Source organism: Amblyomma mixtum, chromosome 7 (genome assembly GCF_055824585.1).
Source record: "Amblyomma mixtum isolate Tamu chromosome 7, ASM5582458v1, whole genome shotgun sequence".
Classification (NCBI taxonomy): Eukaryota; Metazoa; Arthropoda; class Arachnida; order Ixodida; family Ixodidae; genus Amblyomma; species Amblyomma mixtum.
This window is the reverse complement of record NC_143018.1, coordinates 95319448-95344916: the sequence shown is the minus strand read 5'-3', so window position 1 is coordinate 95344916 and position 25469 is coordinate 95319448. Positions and strand designations below refer to the sequence as shown.

General features: G+C 45.9%; 1 protein-coding gene across 1 annotated transcript; it reads left to right on the top strand.

The window, feature by feature from the left end:
• Positions 1-1423: 1423 nt before the first annotated feature.
• LOC149336901 (uncharacterized) lies at positions 1424-21026 on the top strand. Its single transcript, XM_089554267.1, has 9 exons — positions 1424-1544; positions 2133-2355; positions 3923-3993; positions 6877-7138; positions 8217-8577; positions 11379-11656; positions 12708-12935; positions 15048-15373; positions 20700-21026. Coding segments are annotated over exons 1-9 (1920 nt in total). The 5' UTR covers positions 1424-1542; the 3' UTR covers positions 20869-21026.
• The last annotated feature ends 4443 nt before the right edge of the window (positions 21027-25469 follow it).

Sequence of the window (25469 nt, the reverse complement as noted above, 5' to 3'; positions counted from 1 at the left end):
AGACCTCGAAAGGCTCAGGTGCAGAAACTAAAAACCAAGGGAACTTGATAATGCGCGCCCACCCCGGCATCATGCGAGATGCGGTACTTGTATTAGGCAAGTAAAATTATAGTGACCGTAGCATAGTGATGCCTAGAATCAGCTTATATTTGAAAGGGAAGCTCGTATAAATCGTAGGAAAAAGGAGTTAAAGAAGTCTGCGGTAAGTACCCAGACATATCTCGGATTTTTTGTCGAGTAGAGATATTCTGCTAATAGAGTCAAAGCGCTGATAAGATTCAGTCTGTAATCTAAAGGAAAAGGGTTACTTTTGTTACAGGTATTAGTATTCGCGTCACAAATAAGGCTACAGAGAAAAGCGTAGAATATGACCAAGGCCAATGTGGAATGGTCGCAGTTTACGTGAAAGCGTGTTATTTAGCCTAGACACGAGTAGACACGGAGCGATTGATGTGATTATGGAAGAGCAGTACGCGAAGGTTCTAAAGTATACGTAAGTGCAGGCTGACGACAGTGGTCGGTACAATTATTTCAGCCTGAAAAAGTATCACGCAAGCTGTTTGGCTTTGTTCACAGTGTGTATACAGCAGGTGTTCTGATGGTTGGATACGGAAGGCTCAGGTACAAAAGGTTGATGGCGAACACCTTAGTAACCTCCGATGAAGGAATGAAAATGTCCTGCTAAGCAACCCCGGGAAATAATTGCAGCACAAACTTTCAGGTTGAAGGTCTGAAAGAAGTGGAGGCTCTAAATTAAGGCTAGGGAAATTAATGTCCGCCGCACTGTGCACGGAGCAACAGTTTACATACAGGGTAACGTGCTGAGAGCTGAAAACCAGTGCATGTAGGCCACCTAGAACGAGCAGCTTCGGATCGTGAGAGTGTTACAAGAAGCGGTGTAAAAATGTATTGGAATGCGTTTAGCTGTCGAAATTAAGTCATTAATAGTAGCTTACCAATATATATCGCAAGAGAAAAGCGCATACTTGTATCTAACCATTTGGAGAACAAACGGAAGCTAAACGAAATACGTAACTTTGCTAAGTAAAGAGCGCTTGTTCCGTCCGTATTCCTTAGTTTTTGAGCGCTGTCCTATTTAGTATGAAGAAGCAAGTATTCCCTGACATAAGCGAGATGAGCAACTGAACTTAAGCGAAATATGCGATTCAGTGGTCTGATGACCTGCCATTCATCGCAGTATCTGAATGCATTCAAAGGGGAAGAAAACGTAGTAGAGGACGGCAAAGAGTTGTAGACGGGAATGAGCGAGAAGATTTGCAGGCACTAGTTGGTGTAGCTGAAGAGCGACAACCCTATGTTGACACCAGTGTGAGAGGCCTTTGTGCACGCAGTGTACGAAACCTTACTGCTGAAGATAATGACAGTGCATTCGTGCTCGGTTGTGTCGTTGTCTGCAGGTGTTTAGCTGGTGGCACAGAACGTACGCAGACCAAACCAGGAGTGTGCACGGAGGATTACGATGGCACGAAACCCGCAGGGCCACCGACGGCGACGACGCTTCCTCGTCCTGCGCGTTCCTCAATGTCAGTGCAGCATGCAGCGACAGCCGCATGCTTTCAACCATCCTTTTATGTTCTTTATTTTTCTTTATTTTCTTCACTCAAGAGAAAAGTATACAACAGCTGTTTCTTACCGGTACTCACCTATGGGGCAGAAACGTGGAGGCTAACAAAGAGGGTTCAGCTTAAGTTAAGGACAACGCAGCGAGCTATGGAAAGAAAAATGATAGGTGTAACGTTAAGAGATCGGAAGCGGGCGGAGTGGGTGAGGGAACAAACGCGGGTTAATGACATCCTAGTCGAAATCAAGAGGAATAAGTGGGCTTTGGCAGGGCATGTGATGCGAAGGCAAGATAACCGCTGGCCCTTAAGGGTAACGGAGTGGATTCCAAGAGAAGGCAAACGTAGCAGGGGGCGGCAGAAAGTTAGGTGGGCGGATAAGATTAAGAAGTTTGCGGGGATACAGTGGCGGCAACTGACAAAGGACAGGGTTAATTGGAGAGACATGGGAGAGGCCTTTGCCCTGCTGTGGGCTTAGTCAGGCTGGTGATGATGATGATTCATTTTTTTGCTTACACTGCTTTTGTCCCGGGTTTTGGCGACCGCGTACAGGTGTCTAGACGGCGCCAGGGAAGCGACGCATACCGAACCGGCAGTGTCCAAGCGGCAGGCCGAAGTCACGCAGCCTAGATCGCCACCCGTGCCGATGGCGCTTGGTCACCACACTTCGCGTAATTCACGTTCTGAGGTGCCTCCGGTTGCCTTCGCATTTCCTACATCGCCGCCGCAGTCACGTCGGCAGGCGCGATTCAGAAACGTGGGCCGCTTTTCACCGGTAAAAATTCCTGATTCCTGTTAGTGAATGCAGGATCCAAGGTCTCATCACATTGACTTTTGCGGCAACAGTTCTACATCAAGCATTGGATGTAGAGCTGGAGCGCTAACCCCGCGTAGAGCCTACCAAGGTGTAGGAAGGTTCTTCGTGTTGCAGTTATCGCACTTGTCCTCTTTTCATACTGTCTAGAAAAAAAAAGTGACTTTGAGGAAAGAAAATGGCGCAGTAACTGACTGACTTCTTGGTGGACACCTCAACTGCGCTGTTAGGGAAGGGAGGATAATGAAAATAAAAAAAGAAGAGAGCGAAAGAGGCGCTGCAGTGGAGCGCTTCAGAGCAATTTCGACCGCTTGGGGTATCTTTAACGTGCATTCAGATCGCACAGCACAAGGGCGCCATTGCTTTTCGGTTCCGTCAAAACGCAGCCGCCAACAATCGCGACACCAAATACGACCATTATGGAGTACACGAGTGTTAAGTGTGAACTTCGAGTAACATTTATTAAGCCTTTTCTTTTATAAATTTCTCCTGGGAAAGCTTAGCGCATCCCAGACAGAGTGGAGGAGCAAGTGATGCTAAGAGCATGGTGATTCGGCGCTAGCAACATTGTCTTCTAGTGGGCGGTGGCAAGGGATGCGTCAGGAGAAAACACTAAGCCATTCGCTCGCGAAACTGTGTAGGCTATCTAGAGCTTGGAGATTAGCCATAGAGGTTCCCCAGCAGCTACCAAAGATGTCCTAGATACTCTCCCTGATCTTGTAGTATCGTCGTTTCGATCTTCGCGTATTACTTCTTTCGCTGCGGTAGATTTTTAGCCGGGTGATCAAGGAAGCCCGGATGTCAGACGGGTTGGCCGGCTTGTCAGCAAACTAATTTCGCTCAGTGCCCTCATAATAAGCTTTTTCGCGCAGGGGGATCGTAGTTTCGCGACTCCGCTCGTGAAGTCATAGCACAACATCGCATATGTGCGTTTCCACTAGTGTGCTTTGCACACCGCGAACTGCTTTGCTTGAGTTGGAATGCACGACAGTGATGTGAGGAGGACGAGGCATGAGTTGGGAACACAAGCATCGAAGGAAAAGCTTTCCATGCAAGGTGCGTCTGAGATCGCAGTGAAGGTTTGCAGCATTCACCGCGAAAATCGAAATCTGACCTTTCCACTTAATGGCAAAGGGACGACAGACTTCCTAAGCCTTGCATGAGCATAAACGAGCCAAAATTCATAAACATGGCTTTCATTGCTGAACGGCCTGAGCTTCGCTTTAGGTTGTGGCTTGTTGAATGACCTTACTGCTATGTTTGATGATGCTTTCTCGAGAAACGTAAGTCCGCAAGTTAGGAGGACCTAAAGCATCTTTTCAATTTGTAGAGCTCTGAAAAATTGTTCCTCGCCTTGATGCCGATTTTGTGCTAGGTAGAAAAGGAGGCGAATATTTTCAATTTCGCATTTCTAAAGAATACCGAGACGTTCTCTTTTTTCGGTGCCTCAATAACATCTAGATCATGTCGATACCGTTGCGTAAGGGAAGTTTTAAAGCCTGATACAACTGGGTCCACACGTTTGCAGGCTCTGGGAACCCCGTCTGCCTTTGCAATGTTTACCCGAACGGTGGACACGGAGCACAGGAACCCTAACAAGTAACGTACAATGGTGTTATTACTGCATCGCTGAGTGTCGGCGTAGGGAACCAATTGTGCATGATAGTTTGTTGACTAAATATTCTATGTGATCATCCCACGTCATGTGCTCTGAAAAATACGCCTAACGTTTTCACAGAATGAGCAATTTCTATCTTGAGTGCTACTGAGTACCAGAGAACGCAAGTCGATTGCTTTGTTTCTGGTGTGGAAGAGAACGGCCTTTGTTTTTTAAGATTAAGTTTTAGAGTATTTCTACACGCTTAATGTTCAATTTTGGCCAAAGTTGTGTTAGCACGGATGGATAGCTCTATGCTTAAATACCCAGAGAAAACCACACTGCTGTCGTCAGCGTAAATAATGTATTTTGCAGATTTATCAGTGTTAACAATATCATTGATGAAGAGAATGAAAAGAAGGTGTCCTAAAAGGCCTTGTGGATTACCCGCGATGACGGGATTGACTACGGAGGAAAGGCCATTTATTTCAACATACTGTCTTCTATTGGCTATGTAGGAATATATTGAAGAACATGCTGTGCCACGTATGCCATATCTGTTTAGTTTATTGAGTACAGTTTTCATTTCATTTCATTTCATTTATTGTTTCCTTAAAGGCCCGAAGGCATTACATAAGGGGGGGACATATTGGTTTACAACGGCGATGATAACATGCATAACAATAAAAAGAACAAACATACAAACAAACATAACACGGGTTGTAGTCATATCAGGGTTCCCCAGCAGGTGAAACATCATTCATTAAATATATATCAGACAATCGTTACAAAGAGCGCAGAGAGAGAGAGAGAGAGAGAGAGAGAGAGATAAATAGAGGGGGAAAGGCAGGGATGTTAACCAGAAAGGTTTCCGGTTGGCTGCCCTGCACTGGGGAAGGGAATGAGAGGATAAAAAGGGAAGAGATAAGGAACGAGAGACAAAGCCACAATCTAGCAAGCAAGGCAGTCTCTCGGAAAGACAAAACAGTGCCTTGTGAGCCGAAGAAGTGATCAATGTCTATGTGAGGTGAATTTTTATTTTCTCGCGGAATGTTTTGTGGTCAGTGCATGCAGCGATGTCGTTAGGCAGTGAATTCCAGTGTTATTGCGTTGGGAAAAAATGCGTTGTTGTAAGCAGACGTGTGGCCACTGATGCGTGCTGTCTGGTTACCGTGACTGAGCCGGGAGGACGTTCCTAGTGGGGCGGTTAATAGGGCGTGCCGTGATCTTGTGTTATGATAAAATGTGTGAAGTAAGCATAGGCGGGAAATGACGCGGCGTGATTCTAGTGTTGAGAGACGGAGGGACTGCTTGAGGGCGGTGACACTGGCTTCTCTTGAGTAACATGAAGTGATGAACAGAGCTGCACGATTTTGGATCGATTCCAATTCGATGGTGAGATACGATTGCCATGGGTGCCAGATGGATGATGCATACTCTAATTTTGGCCGCACAAATGTTTCATACGCGAGTTGTTTTATGTTAGGGGATGCAAATTTCAGATTTCTTCTCAGGTAGCCAAGTGTACGTGAAGCGTCGGAGCAAATGGTTCTAATGTGGGTGACCCAAGAAAGTGTTGATGTGAGATGCACACCTAGATATTTATAAGATTTTGTAACTGTTATAGGGACTGATGAAATGCTGTAAGTGTGATTCGTCAAGGTGTGTTTGTGAGTGAAGGACAATGATCTGCACTTACTAAGATTTAAAGGCATCTGCCATTTTTCACACCATGATGCAATAACATCACCATGATGCAATTGCATCATGGTGCTTGATGTTATTAAAAGCTTTCGAAAAATCTAAGAATATGCCTAGGACGAGTTTTTCTTTCAAAATTAACTATTACATACTCTTTTTGACCGAGAAGGGCCAGCTCAGTAGACCTGTTTTTCTAAAACCGCACTGAGCGGGATTTAAAATATTGTCATGAATAATAAAGGGCGTAAAACGCGTCAGAATTAATTTTCAAATCCTTTTGGAAAGGTAGGTAGGATGGATATTGGGCGATAGTATAAAGGTAGTTTTTATATCCTTTTTAAATAATATTACGACCCTTGCCGACTGCATGTTGCGTGGGAATACGCCTTTTGATAAACACAAATTGAAAATGTGTGCCAGGCAATTCGATATATTAAGAATAAAAAGATTTTACGGTCATTATCTTAAAGGTGCAGTGAAGAGGAATCTGAACTCGTCTTTTTGCACGGGAACTCGATCTGCACGTTCCGAGCATTCTTAGCGATTTATTGCCCTGTGTTGCCGATTTCCCTAATTAAATGAAATTAACGTCCGGCTCCCGCCTTTTTTTGAATTCTCCCCTGTACGGTGGGCGGAGTCGACCAACGCGTAGAGTGCCTTTCACCCAGTCCCGTAGCGGCTTGCTGCTCTGCCATCGGCGGAGTAATACGTAGTAGTCCGTAGAAGCAAATAGTCCGCGCGTATTTTTATTTCTGCGGGCTTATTTTGCGGCTATATTATCGGCGAATGAAACTATTTATTCACGGAAACCTAAAAAACAAAATAAAGCGGAAGCAAAGCCTCCACGCGGATGGCTGAAAGGCACTCCACGCTTTGGTCGACTCCGCCCACCGTACGGCGGAGAATTCGAATAAAAAGGCGGGAGCCGGACGTTAATTCGATTTAATTAGGGAAATCGGCCACACAGGGCAGTAAGTTGGAGTTTCTAAGAATGCTCGGAACGTGCAGATTGAGTTCCCGCGGCAAAAAGACGAGTTCAGATTCCTCTTCAGTGCACCTTTAACGCCTGCGCTATATCGAGATTTGCTGTTGTTAAGACTGTTGCGAGCCGCATCACCTTGCTTTCTGAAACTGCATTAAACCATCAGACTAACGCAGTTCACGCCCGGGGGTTTGGATCGCAGACCCGCCTTGCTGATGGTCGGAGTTCTCCTGGTGGTTGTCTTGACTGTCGCCGCCATCGTCGGCACTCTCTTGTGGCACCACAAAAGCACCGGCTTCGCGCGGAACACAACCGGGAGAAAAGGCAATCGCTCGACGCGCCGTACCACGACAGCGCGAACGGGAGAATCGTTGAGCACTGCGAAGATCACCACCGTGTCTACCACCATCACTGTCACCACGAAATGCCCTCATAGTCCCATTGTGCCATTTAGCACACCCGTGGTAAGTTTCTTGATATTTTTCACTCCATTTCGTAATGAAATACTATGAATCTACTCGGTTCCAATATAGTATTTGGTTAACGTCGGTCGCTGCGGTGGCTCAGTGGTTATGGCGCTCGGCTGCTGACTCGAAAGACGCGGGTTCGATCCCGGCCGCGGCAGCCGAATTTCGATGGAGGCGAAATTCTAGAGGCCCGTGTACTGTACGATGCCAGTGCACGTTAAAGAACCCCAGGTGGTCGAAACTTCCGGAGCCCTTCACTACGGCACCCCTCATAGCCTGAGTCGCTTTGGGACGTTGAACCCTACAAAACCAACTATTTTGTTACCGGCGGTGAGCGATGAAGACGAGACGAAAGACACGCACTTAAAACAGTCCACAAGCATGCGTTGGCAGATGCAAAAGCGCCTGTTAATGCAACGAAAGGGCCAATCACAGCCTCGCTAGTTCTTTTGCCTTTTCTTTAGTCTCCCGTTTTCTCCTAAGCGTAATTTGCACCATGTTTTCTAAATCGCACGCGCAAAGTAGTTTAGGAAAAAGGCCATTAATTCCTTGAATGAAATCGAACTGATATTCTGTAAAACGTCTTGTGCGCGCTACAGAAATCGCGGCTGACAATTTCCACCATATACGCTGTACAACATGATGCGTAAGCCTTACGGCTGGGAACTGCCGCAGTGGCTCTGTGGTTATGGCGTTCGGCTGCTGACCCGAAAGACGCGGGTTCGATCCCGGCCGTGGCGGTCGAATTTCGACGGAGGCAAAATTCTAGAGGCCCGTGTGCTGTGCGATGTCAGTGCTCATTAAAGAACCCAAGGAGGTCGAAATTTCCGGAGCCGTTCTCTACGACGTCTCTAATAGCCTGAGTCGCTTTGGAACATTAAACACCATAAAACTAACCAACCTAATGGCTCGATCGCATTAGTGGCAACTTTCTACCATTTTGTAAATTTTCGGTTTTGCCTATTTTGAAGAATTTTGAAGAGCACACTGCCACTGAACAAAGCAGTTTATTAAAAGAGATTTTCAGGGCGTAAACGTTTAATCATAAAACAAATGTTTTGTTGGTTCGCCACAGGTAAACACCACGGTGGGACAAGTGATGGGCATCACGCTCGAGGCCGCTGATGTGAAGATTCACTGTTGGCTGGCAGTGCCGTATGCTCTCAGCACCGCCGGTGCATCACGTTTCAAAGCTCCTGTACCTCTGAACGTCTCCGAAGATCGCACCATTGACGCCGTCCAGTGCGGGCCGCCATGTCCCCAGTTAGTGAGTGGAATCGTGGTGGGCAGCGAGGATTGCCTCCACATGAACATCTGGGCACCCGCACAGTCTCCGACAGGTGGCGCCAAGAGGCCGCTGGTCTTGGCGCTAGATGCGATGTCCTTCGAGAAGGGCTCCAACGTTGTCCCAACATGGGAACAGCTCGCGGCAGAAGGTGACATACGTTGTGACTTTCATAGGCATCCATTACCTCAAAACAATTCGACAGTAGTGAAATAACCGCTTGTAGCCGCTTGTAGCCACCGCCGCTTGGCTGCGCTTGGGTGGATGCCAGTGAGTAATTACACCCTTATTAAAAATCTACTCCACCTAGGGAGATTCCCCTAAACATTTGACCGGTGTTGAAATAAACTCCCTTTTTTCTTGAAACAAAGAAAAATGCGACACGTATCCGCGTTGGAAGAAGACAGATTGGCACTATCAATTACGCAGCGCTGAAAGCAACACGATAAGAACGCTGTCATTGTAGGCGATACGAATCGTATCACTCACAACCTTAGAATTATTGCGAATAGAGTCGATCTGCGTGTTTTTTTTTCTGTGGCAATCAAACTATGTTGTTTGTGCATGAGACTGAATTTCTAAGGACAGGTGCCTGGAAGCCATGCCATGTAGCACTGTGTTCCCCTTGTATCGGTCACCGAAAGGTTTTTGTTTACTGTGTTTGTGTGATTTTTGAAGAAAACATTCGGGCAAAACGTCTCATACGTCAGCGTTTCCTCCCTTCTGTGCACTTTGTTATCGTGCTTGGCCACAATGCTCCTAATGCATGAACTCTTTATAATGCGCCGATGTTATAATATTTTTGTTTAGCATTGCTTCGCTGTGTCCGTACTTCCTTGAACGACCAGGCTGTAGTGCGCACAATATGGATTGTGAGAGGTGACTACAAGTGGCCACGTGAACGCTAATTTGCCATCTACCCTTGGAGTAAAGGTTACTTTCTGCCCACTTCCTTGCATTACAGGGGATGCTTTAGAAAAGTGCGATGCTTTGTAGTAGTTGCGAACAGAATACTAGCCTGCATTCTAAAGTCTCAGGTACCTCTTTACCCGCGACGTATTCAATTTCGATTTAAAACGATTCAAGTATCACGATAGATTTCAATGCCGACGCACAACAGCAGCTAGATTCAAGAGCGTAGCTATGGTGTTTAATTTGTTGTAATGATGAGAGAAGGAATACCTGTATTACGCGTGCGAACATGCCTTTCAGTTGGGAGACATAGCCACCAAACAAAGCTCTAACAGCGAAGGGCCGTCAGACGTAGCATCGGCTAACTATACTATGGGTTGACCTGAATACTTGCCGAACACGAAAGCACTGTATTTCTGTCCCAGGTTGCTTATAGATTGTCGTTTATTGTCAGCTTATCAGAGCACCAAGTTCAACAGATCAAACCGATTCGAAAAATTCACGGCGACAAGCTACCCCTGCTGTGCACTGTCTGACATTCTGAAGACTTGTTGAAGGAGCTGTTTACTGAAATTGGGATGTTTGGCGTTCTTCCACTCTATTCACTTTTTGCACGGTGAAACAATAGATTTTACACCCTGCTTTTGTACTCGTCAAAAAAGTGCATATACTGCTCTGAAAATTGTTACCTAAAGATAGCATAGTTTTGCTTGCCAGTCTATTCAAATACATGACGCCGTCGAGCACATTAGGGAGTTCAGGATCGCCGATTGACAACCGAAATCGATGTGGAAGAGCCTCAGATGAGCGTAGTCCTTTGAAGCCATTGCAATGGGCTTAGAAAAAACAGCCTCTAGTGACGATTTCCATATCTCATCTTCATTTACAGCTTACGGAAGTTCTATTTTCGTTGAAAATGCCTTTCCTTGATTATCCCTAACTATTATATATGTAATGCCCACCTGCTATGGTCCCAACCAGAGGCTGGCAGCATTCAAAATAAATGAATAATACGGTAATTATTGGACGCAAGCTAGATTAAATTTGTCCTTACTGAATAATCATCACAGCATCAGCGCCGTGATCACTGGGAGTTCAGTTTTAAAGGGTCAGTCTACTCACCGAGATGAGTGTGTAAATAATGGCATATTCTGGTAGTTGGCACCCTATAACATCGATAACGAGGGGTCTGCGCCCGGTTTATGCAGGAATTTATATTTTATTTCGGCGTTAAAAGTCGCGTAAAAAAGCATGGTGGCGACCCCAAACGTTCATTTTGTTCAAGAAAGTGGTAGTCTTTTTTTGTAGAAGCATAAGTGAATATACTACGTACCATTTGCATGCCCCAATGTCAGAGAAACGCACGTTTTGTTTCTAGTAAACTGTAGAAGGCGTACCGCTCGCTTTTTCTGTAAATCACATGAATATTTATTGTTACACGTACGCAAAACGCAGGCACATTCCCACTTTTAGTTCAGCGTATGCTAGCTGAGACGCAAAAATAAACTCAGCCTATAGTGGCGCCATCTGGTCGTCAGGACGGGAACCATTGCTGTAAACAAACCGACTCTCCACTTAAGCCTATGAGCGGCAGAATCGTCAGTCTAATTATTAAAATAAAGCAAATTTATCTCTTATATGTTTCCTTATAGGCGAGATGAGACGAAGCGAAAGACCGGCGCCCCATTTATGGCCAGTGAACGCACTGAAAAAGGCAGCAACAACGAGAATTCAGTCCGAAGCGAGAGGTCCGGCTTCGACGGGCGCCGCCATGTTTGTCGCCGCGCGGCGGAAATCCAGATGGTTGCCAGATGAGACTACCATCTCATATAGATGTGTTCCCACATTAATAAGTTCTATTTTAAAATGTTCTACCGCACTCCTTGGCACCACAGCTGGCTAAACGGTAATTTGAGTAAAGAGCTATCGGTTGCCGCAAGGAAAATATGGTCGATAAAATTCAGTAGACTGACCCTTTAAAAACGCGCTAGAGGAGGCGGCGTTCGACATGACTGATTCCTACAACCAACGTTGGCCTAGGCGGAGTGGTGGTGATGTCCCCCAACGTGCGATTGGGTCTTCTGGGATTCCTCCGACCCGCGGACGCAGCGCCCCCAGCCGTGGAGGACACCATGGCCGCCGTCGAGTGGGCCCTGAACAACGCGGCCGCCTTCGGCGCCGACGCTTCGAGGCTCATGCTGGTGGGCCACGGCTCGGGAGCCTACCTGCTGGTGGAGGCGGCCGTCGCGCTGAATGTCACGTGCGAACGAGCCGTTCTGGAGGGTCCCCTGCCTGGATCTGTGGTCCCCAGAAGCACGGCAAGTTCTGTTTTTACACCACTCTGCTCTTTCGCTTGACTGATTACTGCTTGTTTCGCCCCCAATGTCCAAAAAATACGCTAAGAAGGCCACGCCAGGAATGCGAATAGTGTCTTCCAAGTTACTACTCGAGCCTCACATCTTGTAAAAATCTAGCCGAGAAATCTAGCGGGGGTAACTTCGAAGCCAGAACAGGGTGCTTTCAATTTCTGTGGCTTTCTGGAGCGTACAGGAAATAGTTAATTTGGGACAGTGCTTTTTATACATCGCCAGAGAGTTTCTCGGGATATATATCAATGCGTTTAAGGAGCCCTTTAGCTATTTGGTGATGTTATCATCGCTAAATATGTGACCTAGAGCACACTTTTAAAGATCCATATGGATATATATACATTTGTAGAAAGCTGCGAATACGGAACCGCCGGTGGAATTACGGCGATCAACCCTTTAACATAAGGAAGATTTCGCGAACAGATTTGCCTATAAACACGTTTTCTTGTGCGATTTATTTTGGAGCTAACTTAGCTATACGGGATCACATTTAGAAATACTGAAGTGTTCGGAGAGGCGTCTGAGTAAGACAACCCCTCGTGCTTTCATGCTGTAGCGTGTGTGCATGTCGTAGCTTAAACACAATTTAACGGCCAAAAAATCTACAGTCTTCTCTACATGACCGATATAACATGCTTTTATCCGCAATGAAAGCAGCTTCACACCATGCCACAATTAGAACCAATTAGAACAAAAAATTAAAGTCAATGCAAAATAGGGATGCTGTAGCGGAAGTTGCTATTGAGTATTTTAGAAAGGACGGAAAGGAAAATACCATATCACTCGCTAGCTGAGAAAAGCACTTCTGAAATTTCCTGAAACACGAGCCCTAAACAGGCCTCTCTGCCTTTTGAAAGGAAAATAATATCTTCCGGGTCACGTAATACCACACCAAAAGAATGTAACACGATTTATTGAATCTCTGTGCCATCACAGACTAAGGGAGGAGCAAACTGATTCAAGCAGTGGAGCTACATTGGTAGCTTTCTTCGAACTCCAGGAACGCTTGAGCATTCTGGGAAGTCTGGGGGGCGCTCTGGGTTGTCATGACACGGACCCGTGGATATGTGTCACCGCTGCCAACCTGGAGGATCTGTTCGCGTCGGCGGCCGATGTCACTGCCGGCTCTCGGTTCTGCTTGGACCCGGATGGATATCTGCTCTTCACGGGCCGCCGTGGGACTGCGCTGAAATTGACCGACGTCATCGCCGGTGTCGATATTGCTGAGGTTGGTAGACGGTGACATTACCTTCCGTACAGTTTTCATTTAATTTTATTGCTTCGAAGAGCCAAAGCAATACAGAGGGAAGTCGAGCATAGTGCATTGCGAGAGTAAACACCGCACCTTAAGATCTGAGCCAAACAAAAAGGTAATACAGAACATTAAACACAAGCGTTAAAAAAATAGGTATATGCAAGAGCAGAACAAACTGAGAACTAGAAAATTATCTGGACACTTAAGGAACCTGCGTCTAAGTAATGCGAAATCTTGGCATTTTTATTCCAATGGTATTACTTTCCTTTGTAGTTGGTGAAGTTGTAAGTACCATTCATATAATGAATACTAAAGCGCAAAAAGACGAACACACGGAAGGAAGTCAACATACCACCAGCGCTTACTAAAAACAAAAGCGATTTATTTCCATGCTCAGAATAAATAGGTGTCAGGAAAAAAAAACCAAGAAAGAAGAAAGGGGAAAAGGAAAAGAGAACGCCAAAGAAGAAGATAGAAAAAAAGGTGATTAGCCGTTACTATACAAAAAATGCCAGTTCTTTCTCCGATAGCAAAACAGATGGGTCGCTGACGTTGTAAGTAGGTAAGTTTGTTTGACAAACTTAAGTAAAAAGTAAGCAAGTTTAACATTGTTAAGTAAGCCTGTTTGTAAGTACTAGAATTGACTATTGCTGGTTAATATATCATGTCTTCCCGCTTTTGATGACGTCACACCATTTCGTCCAGTCGCAAGTTCATGTGACGCCGTAAATTTTTGGGTAACGTATAGTTTTCGTGTCCATGAGCAATCTAATGCTTTGTCATTAATAGACAGCGATAATAAGCGGTGTTACGCAGTAGAGGGAACAAGAACCACAAGTGGAGCAAACATACACACACGACGCGAGAAACTGCAACAAGAAGACACGCTGCAAGAAAAAAGTGCCAGGGATCTGTTTCAATACCCTTCGAGTGATGAACGAAGTAAGTCAGCTTGTATTAATGCGGCATCGGGCGGAAGGCGATGCCACTCTCCCGATGTACGAGGAAGAAACGAATGATAAAGGGAATTGGTTTTAAAACTGATGACGTCTATTTTGTAAGGGTGGTCATGCGGGACGCGCGATAAGATGGCTACAAATTAATGCATGCCTCAACTGGTCATAATGATAAATTTTCTGAAAAAAGGCAAACAAAGCGCGACAGTTTCTTGCGGTTCTCAAAAGATGACAGGAGCCAGATAGTCATTCTGTGGCTTCGTGACGTGAGAACAAGGTTGTCACAGTGGCGTTGCAAGTGACGTCATGATGACAGAACACCACTAGTTTCCAGTGCCTGGGCTTGGCTGCTGGGTAACCAGAGATTGCGCATGACAGATGGGCTTTGAGCGACGGAAAACGCTGCTGCATGCCCATAGTAAAGAGGAGGCCACTCCGAGCTAGAACATCCGTGCGCGTGGTCAATCATACCGGGCTGCTTTCCATTCATGCAGAGTACAGGAACATAATTTTCTAGATCTTTGTAACTGTGAGCCAAACCAAGTAAGGGAAACAAGCATTGCTTTCCGCAAGCGGAAACCTATAGTTCTTACTTCGAGTAACAAAAATTACAGGGGATACTTAAGCTGCGATTAATTCCTTTATATATAGAGATGGTCATTATCTTCTTTACATTCATAGATCCCTAGGAGTCCTCACACCTCTCCTGGCGCAGTGGTGCAGCGGTTAAGCGATGCACCATTGCTCTGCGATGACAGATGCTCCCAGCGGTAAGCCTTGTGCTGCCCACACTGCTCTTCCTGAACGACCAATCATTAATTCAACTGCCATCTGCCACGGTGGGCAGTTTGCTCACGATCCGATGGGCAGATTGGGATGGCGCCTTAAGGGCACGTGACCAAGGTTGCTCACCTGCCTCCTAGGTTGCTTCTGTGCGGAGTCTTCGAGGATTTTTCGTTCACGGTCAACGACGACGCCGACGCCGGATCTTCGGCGACGCAAGTTCCTTAACGCTGTCACTTTAAAACACGAGAATATCATTTAAAAATTAGAATCCTGGAAAATGCACAGTAGCAATGCAGGGCGGCTGCAGAAACGTTTCAACGTGGTCACTTTCATGCTCCCTCAGGCAAGGACGTTCTTCGAAAAGGAAATCAAGGCTCTGGCAGTGGCCCTAGACAACGCAGGCTCTGTGGACGAACTCTACAACTTCACGCTCCAGTGCTTGCTTGGGCGACATTCCGAGCGGTACCTGCGCCTGCCGACAATGTTGGAGCCGCAGAAGGAGGCTGACATCGTGTCCATCCTTGCCTTACTCTTATCCGGCTGCGAGACGCTGCGCGTCGCGAACAGCGCCGTCAGAAACGGCTATTTCTACTTTGCTGACGGCGGTGGGAGGCCGCTTTTTGAACCCGTCCTGGACACGGCGGCAGTGGCGGCCTTCTTGGCGAATGGGTTAGTGCCATCTGCTTGACGCTTTGTGCTATGCGGAGGAAATTCACACCTCTGTATACGCAAAACAGAAATCAACATATTTTGTGTTCTGAATGCCCAGTGATATCGCAGAGGTAGATCATCCGAATTGAACGTAACACTATCGCGGTACCAATGCTATTTTACACCCGAATAAATTAATAGATAAAACTGCGGGCGTCAATGAAATTAAGCGAGATGGCCTTGGCTGTGGTGCGACCCTTGCTACCTGACGCGACAGTGCACCAACTCACAAGAAGCCGATTTGGCCACGCTAAAGTACTACTCTGCCGCCACCATGAATAAACCAGTTAACTAACCCTCAATCCCCAGCGGCTGTGGTGCAACTGACCAAGGGGCTGGTCAGACCTATGATGCAGCAGAGGATGCTAAGAATCTGTCCCCGGAAAGGCCGCCATTGGAAACAGATCATTGCAATGTGATATGCTAGGACCTTATCTAGCCAATGTAGCGGAGAGGTGCTGTTCAAGAAAGGACGGGTATTAAATGTGACATTTGTGGCTTAGTGAGGTTAGGATGATACATTAAAGATATACAGTGCTAACGGGCGGACACGTACTATGCTATCAAGGCTTAATGAAGAGGCGAAAGCTTGGTGTAGGATTCTTGATCTACAAGGAAATAGTTGGGAACAAAGAGGAATTAGGAGGAGGCATTAAAAAATGGTGGAATGTATTGTAATTATCCTTAATAGCTTCAAATGTAAGATTGTGCAGTCTTTCGCAGTCACATTTTGTTACGGTAACGAGATAGGCGAGAGGTTCTAGGAGATCGTGCAAGCAGCAATCATTAAACTAAAAAAGTTTAACATAGTAATGGTGAGGGGATTAGCAGAAAGAAGATCAGGCAGTGGGTGAAAATAGAATAGGTTCTCGGAATAGCAGGGGGAAGTAATTATTAAAGTTCCAAGAACGAAATACTCTACGGACCATGGATGTCTTCTTCCGCAAACGGGAAAAACGGGAGTGGACTTGCAGGAGCTGGAATGGCGAGACTAAAATGTAATTCAGGTCAAATTGGGCATACATCTTGGCATGGCACCGGTAAGATGTAGCGGCGACAAGGAACAGATGTCGAATTTGCTTAGATTTTTATACAGAACGAGGGACACTTGGAAGTACGAATCGCAGGAGTAAGTGAGCGGTAAGAAGGAAAGCGGAGGCATTCTGGATGTTGCTGCAGAACAAATATTCCGTTTTAACGAAAGTCGAGGACTTGGGATTCAAGCGATGAATAGAAATCACGAAAATATTACTGAATGCACCAATAAGTACGTTGCAATGTAGGTAAAAACTATACCAGAAAGCGCTTTCAGGAAACAAGAATCTGATCAAGGACGCCGAAACATGAATACCTCTAAGCCGATAAATAGAACAGAGGTGGTAGAACTGGAAGTTTAACAAAAGGCGTAAATTAACCGGCAAAAGGAACTGCACTATGGTTATAATTGAACAGGCTGTAGACAGGCGATTTAGCCTAAAAGCGTTCCAAAGGAGATTAGGCACCAAAAATACTAAACATTATGTATTAAAAATTAAGTTAGGGTTCCCAAACCATTTCCTGTTTCGAAGTAGGGTTTTACATGTGAAAAATATCCGCATCATCCTGTCTAGGCGCTTGGTGCACAAAATACAGAGGTCTATGAGGCTCCGTGTTTTATTTGCTGGCTTGACTGGGGCAAGACGAGTATAAATATTGATTGATTGGTTTATGGGGTTTAACGTCCCAAAGCGACTAAGGCTATGAGAGACGCCGTAGTGAGGGCTCCGGAAATTTCGACCACCTGGGGTTCTTTAACGTGCACTGACATCGCACACTACACGGGCCTCTAGAATTTCTCCTCCAAAGAAATTCAACCGCAGCGGCCGGGATCGAACCCGCGTCTTTCGGGCCAGCAGCCGAGCACCATATCCACTGAGCCACCGAGTATAAATATTCCATTCGGTGGACTAAGAGTGTATGCTGCATTTGCTTCTCTTCCGAGAGCACAATCACAGCTGCATGCAAGCAGCTTACTGATTCGTAAGAGAAACACCGTTACTAATATAACGCTGATAGCACGCGTTGTACCTTGTACAGCCATCTAGCGCCTCAGGTTCGGCTCATTATGGTGGAGGTCTCATTTGGCAGTGCATGTCGTAATGATAAGCCCACTGACAAGAAAAAGGTTTATTAATGAGAGAGTGATCGTCGCTTTGCGAACGGAAGTTACCCACCAGGCTACAGGTGTGCCTCTTGTACAGTAGGCTGTGATGTGGGCGCTCTCTGCGAGACCAGGGAACGGTTCCCAATTGTTCCGTGCTCCTTGCTGACCGTAGTGATTTTTGCACTGGAAGCTTCAAGGCGCGTTTCTTGACCCGTTACCGCCTCTAAGCTTGACTTTCTACCTTCCTGAAGTATACATTTGGCGTTTCAATCTGTAAAGTCGACACAGGCACCCTTTAGGACACTTTCCGACGACTCTGATTTTCCTGTAGAAGCATTTTATGGAGGCGCAAGCATCGTCATCAGCTGGATTTGTTTACATAGGAAAAAAAGGTATATAAAAATTTCAAGCGATATTACTCAGACGGGCTAGAGTATGAACACCAGGTTGATGCAGTTGATGTAGTACGTTAGTCAGATCGTCTGCATTGGTTATAGATAAACTGTGCATATTTTAGCTGCAGACTTTAGACTGCGGCTAGACTGATTGCTGTGTACAACAACCTTGCGGCATTACCATATCCTAATTGCAGACATAGAAGCAGAACGTATGCTAGAAGCTTTATTTCGGGAAGTGAGTTGCGCAAGGTAAGTTTAAGATAAGCAGTTGAGTCATAGCTTTTTTTATTTGCCTACATACTGGACATGCGTTGTTTCGTCCTAGTCGGATGTGAGAAAGGCATCCGATATCGGCATTTCATTGCAGAGTCTAATACAGCGTTATGTGAACCACAGGTGAGATTAGTGGCAGATTTTTTCGTTATAAGTTAAATAGAAACTCCTTCATTCTTAACGACCATGCACCAATCGTAACACCACTGAAAAACATTATTTAAGACGCTGCTTAGTTTGATTTGATTGTGAAGATTTCGATTGACGCAGTAGGACACGCATTCATCTGCTAATATCATCACTTCTGCCGAATTAGGCCCAGTGGTATCCAGTTGGACAATTTGTTCCTGGTCCTACTCCTCTTGCTGGTGTTCTTGCTTTGTCGATATAGGACTTTTCTTGTCGTTTTTAATCGTAAAGTTTTCTTGACTGGTGGTTCATGAGAAACACGCAAGGTTTCCGCCTCATCAGCATGCCTCTACAACGAGGTACAACGAATTCCGAGACAAATCACGTGACAGGTTATGGGCATTACGAAGGGCGTTCTGCCCAGGACAACAAGCCCCTCATAGAGCAGGCTCGCCTTGATAACTGTCTCGCGAAACATCCGGATAATGAAGGCTTTTTTTCTTAGATGATGTGTCGAAAGCGGAGCTGATGCCATTTTTAGGACACCTTCTGTAACCTAATTGTCACGGAAAAAAACAAAAACGAAAACAGCTTAGCCTGGCATTCAAAAGGTTACGTATCACAGCTTAAAAGAACATGGAAAGGTATTCTGGGGCGTTAAGTGGCATCAGTTAGGTTACGTTGAACGTGTAGTCGAAAAAACAATAATGGTAAATTCAGAATAGCAGTCTCCTTCAGTTTGGCCCGAGCTTATGGGGGATGCGTGTCCCAGGGCCCGCAAGAAGATGGAAACTTTGGCTTCCTATTCGGTGCACCAGTGACAGCCATATAGCTGACAGTGCACTATCCAATCCCTCTTGCCCCAGGGGCGACTCACTAGCTGATATGGTCCAGGCTAATGTGGTGCAAACTGATGTGGTCTAGATAAAGTTTACACGACTGCACATTCTAATCGAGCTGCATATTATTTGGAGAGGCCTTAAACTTAGACCCTATTTATTGCCCTGGAATGATGTCGTTCAGTACTCATTAACTACAGGCATACTATTTTGTATGAAAAAAAAAATCGTACAGCGGAAGAAAAGTGAGATAAAATTAAGACTAAAAACATCGGTGAAAATAGTATTGCAGTGTTTTTTCTACAGGTATGCATTCGCAGTTTTTAACAAATTTTCGATTTAAAAGTTGTTCTTTGTGTTTTTCTAATTATTCGAACGGCACTCATACAGGTACCTTCCAGTACGCGGTTGTAGATGTTAAATATATATCCGTGTTTTCTCAAAACCCTTTGCGGAAACGGTGACATCTGACATTGGCGTTTCGCGTGCGGCGTCCTCTATTGCACATTCTTATGTAAAGAAGCTATAACATTGGGAAGAGTACGATTTAACCTGAAGTATTTTTTTTCTCTCTGAAGCACCCAACTTATGAAACACTGTGTGGAGGCCATTCAGTCTTCAGTAACTTCTTTCCAACTTAATGAACCTTCCCCACAGCCTTCGCCAATGTCTGTACAACTAGAACAGCAAATTTATTATTTTCGTTTACTGCAGTATATTCACCGTAACAGGTTGTATGCCACTTTACCTGACAGGCCTACCATAATGTACCATCTGAGAACACGAAAACAACTTGTGCCCATCACCCGGACTAATTGCGGGAAACAGAAATTAACTTTCCAGGTGCCATTTGTCATCAACCAAACTTCACTAGAACGGGAATTCCTGCCATCAACTAAGGTATTTAAAAAAATGTATAAAACATATTTGGAAGAGAATCCTGTATAGTTTTGGGGCCTATACTCGCTATAATATAGGTTTTTGACTACTGGCTTTGTTTCCATGAAAACGTCCTGCGGCATAAAATTTGTCACTGATGAATATGCATTAATGTCTTCACTCCAACAGGTATATGGACTGCTACTTTATTTTTATTTTCTTATTGAAGTATCAGGTGATGTATTCAGTTTATGCTTGTTTGTGTTATATTGTTATATTATTTGGTGTCAATGATGTATTCATTTCATGCTTGTTTGTGTCATTTGTTGTTATATTATTTGGTGTCATTGTGTATTCAGTTCATGCTTGTTTGTGTCATTTGTTGTTATATCATTTGGCGTCATTGTTTGCCCTGCATAGGGGCCAAAAGGTGTGCGCTGCCGCCTGTACCAGGGAGCCAAAGCGTAGTCAGGCCTACCACCTTTTGCTTTGGCTTCCCCTTTCATTTTGAAAGAAAGTAAACACCAAACCAAACCAGACTTGCTGCGCACGATAGAATCGTCGTCCAAGCTATACTCCCAGAAGAAAGCAACCTCTCAGATGTAGACTTGTTCCTCTTGCAGAAGCGTGCCGAGGCTGACGAGTGGCTTTACCTGGAAGGAATCGGATACGAACAACAACACCCGGGTGCTATTTGCAAATGGCACGGAGGACTTCCTGGGCAACATGACCACTGGCTTCTGTGAGGCAGCGTTCGATCCTCATCCGCAGCAGGAAGCAAGGGGCTACTAGTCGCCATTTATTACTCGCCTCTGATTATGGCATTCTTCCGACCATGTGCGTGCACGAAGAATGCTAGCCTAAAAGCATGAGTGGAGTGGTCGTTGAGTCTCTTGTACCCAGCCTCCAAACTGCATACGTTTACCCTGACGCTATTGGTTTAATGTTCGATCGAGATAACAGAGAGCTCATTTTGATCTTGCGCAATAAAGAATCATGAACGAACCAATGGTTTTGCTCGTTTTAAGACACACAGGAATCGTTCCTGAAGCAGGAGAATGCGTGCCAAATATTTCGCGGGTGCCATTGCTTCACTCTCGGAGATACCGTTAGCATAGAGTCGTTACCAGCCGATTTTTTGGTCTATGCGTTTTACGTAAAAAATTACCTTCAGGTGTAGGCAAGTAAATACAAAAGATCTAACTTGCTGAACGAAAGCTCGATGTTTTCAGTGTTATGTTAAGAATTGAGTGAAAGAATGGAATTATGAATCTGACTACAGTACTGTAAATTGCGTGGAAAGAGAGAGCAATGTTTTAATCTGGCATCTACGGTAACCTGATCTGCAGCCATCAAAACATTTTTGTGGGTAATGATGGTTTTGGTTTTCTGCATATTTATTAGACCAGCTATTCTGCTCTGCCGGTCTGAGTCGTTGATTATGCTTTACAGTTCATCCTCTGAGTGATTTAGCAAGACAATGTCATCAGAGAATCGCTGATTACTAAGACATTCTCCATTAACAATTTTGTCCTTAGCATTGCTATCTGGGCCCCCTCTTTTATCCCCTTTTTTGCCAATTATCAGCGCATGTTTTGCGCAAAGTAATTCTCTTGTTTCATGTTTCACTGTGTTCTGTATTACGATTCTACTTTTATGTGTTTTTTTCAACCCCGCTACCTAGTGCCTGTAAAGGGCTTTTTGGGCAGGTGAATAAAAAAGTAGGTCACTGTGTTGTGAGCTTCCATGGAATATCACTGCCCGTATGAGGGCTGCCCGCACGTAGTGCTTGTCTTCTTCTTCTTCCTCTTAAAATATGTCACATATCCACATTGCCCACGGTGTAGTGGCATAAACAAGGAAATTAACATAGGCGATTAAGAGAAAATTAATGCTTGTCACCCGCCGACTCGAGCAAGGAAGAAGGTCGCATCCGCATTCCGGTTTGGATTTGAACGCCACCGCCTCCGCCATTCAAGGCTTGTCCGATCCCTCCGCGCCGCCCGCTGTTGAGGTGGTGGTGGTGGTGGAAAATACTTATATACGGATGCACTTAAAGAGGTTATGCACGAGCTAGCCCAGAGGAGGCCAGCCCTTACAAGTACTAGGTGGAGGTCCCTAGTTCGGGACCACAGTGGCGTTGGCCGCCGCCCGGGCTCGCGCCACCAAGGCCCGTTGGGCCTCCAGGTCAAAGCAGCCGAGCAGGGTCGCCTCCCAGTCCTCCCAGGTTGTGTTGGGGTGAGGGAGGATAGCAGGGTTGGAGGGGCAGGCCCACACCATGTGGTAGATGTCCGAAGACTTCTCCGCACAGTGCGGACAGCTGCCCGAGAAAGAAGGGTCGAAGTGTTTGAGAGCTGCCGGGCACAGCAAAGTATTAGTACACTGGCGAAGCAGAAACCACTCCTCCGCGAAGTGCACCTTTTCCCTGGACGAGTGCCGAGTCAACGTTGTGCCGAGTATCAGCCGCCAGCGCCGCTCAGAGGAGCGCAGGTGAGGTGCCGAAAGGAAGCTGCAGGGCTGTATCGAACGCGGCGGATGGGTGGCGCTAGAAGTGGCAGAACGCGGTGTTCTAAGAATAAGGCTGTAAACCCTTTGGCGCCTTATGAACTGAGCAGCATTCTGGCTTGGAGTAGACGGCAAGCAGAACAAATAGCTCAAGATGCCAGCAGTGACTAATGCGGAACAGCAGCAGGTAAGTAAACACTTGTTTGTTCTGGCTCAAACTTCATGTTCTCTAATTTCAGAGTCCAGAGGGAAAACAATGAGTGGGTCATACGAAAGAAGCACAGGCAGCTCAGTGTAGAAGGATCTTTCCTGTTGATTCTTCAGAATTGGAAAACAATCTTGCTGGGGGGTTTTGTCCGTAATTCTGGAATTCGCTGGGGAAAATAAAGAGATATGCAAGCACTAATTATCCATTCCGTTAATGCCAAAAAAAAAACTAAGCTCGGGCGTTAATATCCCAGAGCGTTAATAATCATCGCGTTAAAAAAACTGGTCCGCCTAATCTTACCATCTAGGCGCGATATTCAGCGAAAGCTGACTGGCATTAGCTGCTCAGAGGTTTGCAGCTGTAGGCCCCTTTTGACGTTTCAGAGGCGGCTGTCCGGTTGTTCACTTGCATACTCAACCTTCTTCCGCTTGCGGTCTCGGTCCTATCGCGTTCCCTGTACACTTCACGGGCTAGAAGGCCCACTTGCACATAACAGATAAGAATGTCCAGGGGACCGGGCCCGGGGCCTCCGTGACTAAAAGATGGGAAAGACACACTGCGTCTTCGCGTCTTCGGCCGCCAGGTGGACTGCGCGTAACTGTTACGCGGGGAATAGATGAGCGGCTGCAAACGTATACAAAATGGTGGAAAATTATAGATTAGGAAGGTGACTGGTGCCAATACTCGACCGTAACTCGACAAAGTGCCTGTCGCCTAACTACGCTTAATCGGTGTGTGACGTGCGAAAGCGCGTTGACGTAAATGGCGACGCCCTATGCGACACCATAGAAACAAGATGGGGCACATCTCAAAGCAGTGAACAACTTTTTCGGGAGTGGTCAGGACCAAATTTTTGGAATGACCCCGGTCAGGTTTGGAGGTCGCCATCGTGTCGGAAACGGTCAATTATGGTTGGACATCGATTTTGTTCCAAATCGTCCAGGGTCAAATTTTGGGCATGGCTTTATTTCTGGGTTTCTTTAGGAGCACTTCTACGTGTACAAGAGCTCGGCGAGGAGTGTAGGCTTCCATTTTATTCCACGTTGTGTCCGTGTTTGAGTGTAACAGTGTGATAATAAAATGTGCCTCCCTCCAAAGGACCATCCTGTCCCTGATAGTCGGCGTTGCTGGTATCGGATATATAGTGATCATCGTTGCCACGGTAACCCTCATGCGCGAAGACGAAAGGTTCCTTCTCACGCCCATTATTACACAAATGCTTGTTTCGCTTCTTCTTCAAACGGCACAGAGTCGAATGGTGCGACGCCTTCGGGAGGGTTGTTTTCTCCGAAGATCATCCCAACTCGAACGCCACCGAATATGCGTCCGATGCGACGGGTGTAGTCACCACAGTGGAAGTAAATTCAGCAGCGTCATCAGACGCAGTACGTAACCCGGAGAGCCAAGATTCTGAGGCACACGGAGAGACTACGCGTGTTGTGGAGGACGTCAGTGTTCCCAGCGGGGCTGAAATGTCAGCTACAAGCGCGCTTAGTCTAGAGCATAATGCCGCGGGTCTCGGTAAGGAATTATGTAGGGACACCCGCGAAGACCAAAGTTCTGCAGTACTCATTGAAATACCTGTCATCTTGTAGCCTATAAGAGGAGTGTCCCATTTGAGGAGTGTCCCATTTGAATGAAGAAATTGGGGTTCTGTTAGGATAGTACAGCGGTTTTTTTATTCGTAGATCTCTAGTGCGTGGTATACACGCATACAGTTTAAATCTTCCCGTTAGCATACCCTTTTGTGACCGCCAGTGCACTACCTACATGGTTTACACAGTTTACAAGGTTTACAATTGTGTTTTCATGTTGTCCCTACTACAGTATGTGTTAATGAGACATGAGCTTCACGTGCGTCTCCTCACCGTGATGAGAGTGCCAGCCAGTGTGTGTGTGTGCGTGGACATCACCCATGAAACTTAATGTATTATGCCATCATCAACCTTCATTCGCACTCTCCCTTTCCTCCCCTTCCCTTTCTCCAGTGTGGAGTAGCAGGCCAGGGCCATGTTGCCACCGGCCGACCTGTCCTCCTTTTACTCTCATTAAAATCTCTTTCTCTCTCTCCCATTAGCGAAAAAGGTGGCGTCGGCATGCTGACGAGAAAATCAAGTCACGCTTGGATGCTCGGAAAGTTAATAGTTTAGAAGAGGACTTGTAACGTGAAATTAAAACCGGCGCTTGTCTCAAACGACTTAACTTGAAAATGCAATTGGTTTTGCGCAAATAACAGTTCTCAGATCTTTCAGTCTTTCAGTTTGGGTTCGAATCCACAGCCCATGGGTTGCCAGATAAGCACACTACAGAATAAAGACACGCAGGCACTTTTTTTCGTTATTGGCAGGCTTGTGCGGCTTGTTGCGAACGGCTTCGGTACAAGTAGGGTTTTATAAGAAGAGAGTAATTACTCACTTGCATGCAGCCAATCGCAGCCATACGGCTATAAAGGAAAGCTATACAGCTTTCTCAGAAACTTCCTAGGTTAAAGTAGAATTCGTTCTGGTCCAGTGTTCGAACCCGCACGACCGCTTCAACGGAGCAGTCGCTCTAGCAACTGGTTGTCTGTGCACCGAATCACTTTTCTGATTAGTCCAGACTCTATTTTGTTTTGCAGAATAAAAAAATTGGCGGGGATTAGCTTTGCTTAAGTAATCGAAAACAGTTCGTTAAACTGGGT

Excerpts from the sequence above, each read along its gene's own strand:
- LOC149336901 (XM_089554267.1), top strand. Across the intron at positions 2,356-3,922 it reads ACGTGGGCCGCTTTTCACCG|GCTCTGGGAACCCCGTCTGC; the intron begins GTAAAAATTCCT and ends ACACGTTTGCAG. Across the intron at positions 12,936-15,047 it reads CCGGTGTCGATATTGCTGAG|GCAAGGACGTTCTTCGAAAA; the intron begins GTTGGTAGACGG and ends ATGCTCCCTCAG.